This window comes from Haplochromis burtoni, unplaced genomic scaffold, assembly GCF_018398535.1.
Source record: "Haplochromis burtoni strain Fernald_Lab_line unplaced genomic scaffold, NCSU_Asbu1 Contig_79, whole genome shotgun sequence".
In the NCBI taxonomy this organism is placed as follows: Eukaryota; Metazoa; Chordata; class Actinopteri; order Cichliformes; family Cichlidae; genus Haplochromis; species Haplochromis burtoni.
The window spans coordinates 1459118-1464400 of record NW_024582440.1 but is presented as its reverse complement, the minus strand read 5'-3'; the positions used below and the strand labels follow the sequence as shown (position 1 = coordinate 1464400).

The 5283-nt window shown below is 45.2% G+C and overlaps 1 protein-coding gene across 1 annotated transcript in view; it reads left to right on the top strand.

The window, feature by feature from the left end:
- Positions 1 to 4120, top strand: part of lrrn2 (leucine rich repeat neuronal 2) — a 9822-nt gene extending 5702 nt beyond the window's left edge. Inside the window, exon 2 of the mRNA XM_042222062.1 lies at positions 609 to 4120. Within this exon, the coding sequence (XP_042077996.1) occupies positions 1032 to 3407 (2376 nt within the window). The 5' untranslated portion in view covers positions 609 to 1031 and the 3' untranslated portion in view covers positions 3408 to 4120. The remainder of the gene's footprint in view (positions 1 to 608) is intronic.
- The last annotated feature ends 1163 nt before the right edge of the window (positions 4121 to 5283 follow it).

Here is a 5283-nt window from a genome sequence, read left to right as displayed (position 1 = left end):
GTGTGTGTGTGTGTGTGTGTGTGTGTGTGTGTGTGTGCGCATTACATTCACTGAGTCTCTCCCTTTATAATCTTAAATACAGAACACTGATATGAACATAAAAGAACCTTGGGGTCTTTTTAACTGTTACATAATGAATAACATTTGTGGGACGCTATGCTCTGACGGGCTCTGAATGTGAAGTACCAGCGTGAAATATTTATGTACATGCTACGTGATTTCATCATTCCTGCAAATTTACCCATTCTCCTGCCAGCTGAGATACTATTACAACAGAGCACAATCTTCTCCCTGCTTCGTCTCTTAGTTTTTAATCATCATTCTGTCCGTGTCTAACGGTAGAGTCGAAGCTAAATCTCACACTGAATAACAGACATTCTCATCTCAGACTTTTTACCCGTTCTCGTCCATCTTCTTTTCTTTATCTCCTCTCTATTCTGCTTTTAAAGCTCTGCCTGATTCTACCATGACCTTGCAATCGCACATGAGCAAAACTGTGCTATATTTAAAGTCTCACATGCAGCATTAACAGACTGTACAAAACAGTTTTTATGCTCCCTTTTCTCTGAATCCCTTTCTCTCTCTTTTGTTCTGTTTCTGACAAACAGAGATCCGCTGCACCCCGAGCTATGAGTCCTCCGCTTGTGGTCAGGATGTGAGACTGATGATGTGAAAGCAAAGGCCGTCATCAAGCTACAGCCGCTGTGCAGTCCCACTTCTACCACTGCAATCAAAGACGCACAATAACACTCTGGTTACAGTAGGGCCTCTGCAAGCTCAGCAAATGGGAAGAAACACATTTCAGCTTTTTAATTCTGTGTGAAACCAGCGTTGATGTCTGTCAACATTATAGTCCCTCTTTAATTGGGTGCCACTTTGTGAATGATGACACTAAACCATCTGTCTGATATATACACATAGCTTGCGTGCCTGTTCACACTACAGATTTACAAAAATTGCTGTCCAAATGATTAAACGCACATCTCCATAACAAACTCCTCTCCAGCTCGTCTAAATCACCTGTAAGGATTATGAGGCCGGCTTTAGTGCTTCTACAGTCACATTGTCTCTTGTGTGTGTTCGGTGGTATGTGTGTGCCCATTGTTATGGGCTCCCAACCTCCCGCACTACCATGGCATGTCTCGTGTCCCGCGAGGTGTGTGTGTCAGATCAAGCCATGGTTCTCCCTCGATTCCGTTTACCACGAAGCCCCCACTGTGGACTGCAATGATCTGCTGCTGACTAAGCTCCCATCACCAATACCCCTGGACACGCACACCTTGCACCTGCAGAGCAATCTCCTGTCAGTTCTGGACACTGCAGTGCTCCATGGACTCCCCAACCTCACCGACCTCGACCTCTCTCAGAACCGCTTCAGTCATGTCAGGACTATAACCGACCGTTTCTCCCTTCCCTCCCTTCTGTCTCTACACCTGGAGGAAAACCATCTCACTCACCTTCCTGAGGCTTCTTTTGCATCACTGCCAGCTTTGCAGGAGCTTTTTCTCAGTCACAACTACTTACATTCAATAGCACCTGGGGCCTTCATTGGTCTGGACTCACTATTCCGTCTTCATATCAACAACAACAGACTCACCACTGTTAACCCTCAATGGTTCAAGGCTTTGCCTCGCTTGGAGGTTCTCATGCTTGGGGGTAATCCCGTCGAGTCGCTTCCTGAGCGTGGCTTTATTGCCCTGAAATCCCTCCGGAGTCTTGTCCTTGGCGGTATGGGTCTAAAAGGTTTGGCTGAAAAAGCACTAGAAGGCCTGGACAGCCTAGAGAGCCTCTCCTTCTATGATAATCTTCTGAGTAAAGTTCCAACTCAGGCCCTCAGGAGAGTACCAGGATTGAAGTTTCTTGACCTCAACAAGAACCGCATCAAACTGATTGGGACAGGAGACTTCCAAGACATGGTTCACCTGAAGGAGCTCGGTTTAAACAACATGGAGGAGCTGGTTTCCATTGATAGGGCCGCCCTGCAGAACCTTCCAGAGCTCACCAAGCTTGAGATCACAAACAACCCACGTCTGTCCTACATTCATCCACAGGCTTTCCTCAAGCTGAGCAGGCTTGAGAGTCTAATGCTCAACTCCAACTCACTGAGTGCTCTGCACCAGCACATCATGCTCTCCCTGCCAAATCTTCAAGAGGTCAGCTTACACTCCAACCCTCTGCGATGTGACTGCCTGTTTCACTGGGCAGCCAAGGAGGTTTCTCATCCCCGCATCGAGAAAGACACCGAAGCAGATGCGAAAACTCCCCGAGTAGTGCGTTTCATTCAACCCCAGGCGACTTTATGCTCAGAACCTCCAGAACTCAGAGCTCGCAGGGTGAGAGAGGTGTCCTCAGGAGAGATGTCAGCCTTGTGTCTTCCCATGATTCCTGCCAGCTCTCTGCCTTCCTTCATAGGGGTCCGTGAAGGCGGCAAACTGGTTTTGCACTGTCGAGCTCTTGCAGATCCACAGCCTGAATTGTACTGGGTGACCCCCTCTGGTCTGAAACTTCATCCGGAACCGATGCATGCATCCAAAGCTTCTTCAGCTCCTCTCCCCTGCAAGAGCCGGAGGACTTCTGAAGAATTCAACCTCACATCTGAAGCCAATACCCCTCGCCAGCAGAATGAAGACAATATTCCCTGTCAGCTCCTCAAACACTACCGGGTACTGCCTGAAGGAACTCTGGAGATCAGCAAGATCAGCACCAGAGAGGCGGGATTGTATACATGTGTGGCTGAGAATGCATTAGGAGCAGATACACGCAGCGTTAATGTAGGTGTCCATAACAGAGAAAAGAGAAGAAACCGGGGGGCAGCTGCTAACCTGAAGAAGTTTCAATTACTGAGAGCAGATGCCAGGTTCGAGGTGAGAGAGATCAGAGAACATTATGCTATCCTGTCTTGGCAGAGTGGACACAACCTCCCCTCAACCCGCCTGTCCTGGCAAGCTATGTTCTCCAAGGCCCACTCGCCCACATACACCACACGCATCCTTGCTGGTACACAGAGCTTCAATCTGACTCACCTGCAGGCTGGGACATATTACAGAGTCTGTATGCATTTAGGAATCAGTGAGGGCACAAAGCATGCCAGCAGGAGATTAAGAGAGAGCAGAAAGCCTCAGTGCGTTTCATTCAGGACAAAGGATGCCCCTGAACCCCAGCCCAGCCTGCAGCTGAACCCACAGCTGACCTCCACAGCAGTCACACTACTGCTCCTCGCGATCATACTGCTGCTCGCAGGCCAGGGCTGGGACAGTGAGCCTGGTGAGGGAACAGGAAAGAACCATAATACCTCCCATCATGACATAAGGGGTTACAAAGCTCTGATCTTCAATCAAAAGGCAAAAGGAAGTGACGACCCTCAGCCAAAGCAGAGCGACAAACTGCTACTACATCAGAACTGCTGAGATAATTGTACACACTTAAATGCAGTAACACTGACACACACACACACACACACACACACACACACACAAAATGTCAGATACACACTTTGTTATTAAGAAGAGGGGAATCATAGATGAAAGCCGTAAAGCGAGAGAGAGATTTGTATTTATTTTATATACCGTATAAAGTATATATTGACATTGTTTCTGTGTTAAGATGTGTTGTAAATGTCTAACCCCTAACCAGGGAAATAAAACTGGACAATCAAACTCCTGCTGTACAGTGAGTGAGCACAGGAGAAACAAATGAGCCAGAGCTGCCGATGACCACTGGACCGAAAATAAACAGAGACTGATTCAAGCCAGAGACTTATATTTACCGACGGGAGCAGCTCAGACCTCCAGGGTTTTGTCATGTTTGCCGTCTATGTGTTCCACAGACTGAACTATGAGTTTCTCAAAGCAGATGAAAGTCTGCCTTAAGACTGACACTGAACAAAATCCCTGTTTTTTTTTGGACTCTGTAAGTCAAAGTGATTGATGTAACAACCCTTCTGCTTAGCTTTCCAAATCTTGGACTGGGTTGTCCATCTTGCAGTACGCTACATGTACAGCATACTCATCCGGATTCCTCGCCTAACATCCTACATTCTGCTTCAAAATAAAAGTGATCTGAAAGTGATTGTGTTAAATTCTATTTTGAGCTACACACAATAAAATCTCTTTTCCATTTACTCGTTTTTTACTCTTTCTTTTCATTTTCCAGACCTCAAAACAATTTCAAAAATACTGAAAATACACTATTTGATTAGGGTTCGAGGAAATACAGAAAAGTTCCTGCATCAATATCTTCTTACTGATTCATCTACAGCTACAGCCCCTTCCTCATCTGCATGCAATTATCATTTCTCCACGGTAGAAATAGGTATAATAGCTCAGGATAGCTGGAACCTACCAAATTAACACAAGATGCAGTGTGTCCCCTGCTGGATAACAAGTGGAACTGAGCTAGGGTTTGCAGTGTCAGTCCCAAAAAGGCTGTCTCATTGTAAAAGTCACAATCCTACATTTACATGTCTGTCCCTAGACTCAGGTTCTCTTTGAGTATTTTAAGTACCGCCTGCTCCAGTGACTCCAGTGTAAGAGCCTGGGCTCAGTTGTCAGCAGCGTGAATCAGATCAAGTATTTATCTTGCAAATTTACAGTTACTTCAGTGTGATAAAGTATGAGAAGTCTGCTGATTTTGATTGGATCTTGCAATGAACATAGACAGAGTATGTGGTCACAAATTTTTTTTACAGCGGAGTCCCTGCAGGAATATCTTTGAAGCCAAAGCATCCAATAACTCCATCAATACAATTTTACTGCTCGTAATCGCATAACCTCACCAAGAGACAAACATCGCCAATGAGTTGATGCAAGGCGAGGTGGAAGAGAGAGACTGAGCAGTCCACCTGGGGCAACTTTTACAACTTCTAATGACAATGACACCTTTAACTTGCTTCCCCCCCCCCCCCCGAGGATGCTGTGTCAAACAATTTGCAGCGACATGTCCTGTTTTATGGTAGTAATAAGATTGCTTCTCTGACTTGGCGGAGCACCTTTAGCTTGGAGTATCTACTGATCATAACTGCTTGTTGTTTCTTAGACTGGATGTTGCAGTGAACAAAGAGTTCAAACAAGAAAATCTTTAAAGCTAAAAAAAAAAAAACCCAATAAATCAACCAATATCATTTACCATGAATGTTACAGCCAGTCTTAAATTTTGAGAGATATTAATATGTGAATCTTAGACTACTTTTTATTATATGCTCTAATAAACTGCCCAATATTTTAATTTAGTCATATTTTATAAACAAAAACCCCAGTTTCCCACCTAAAATAAAAAAAAAAACAC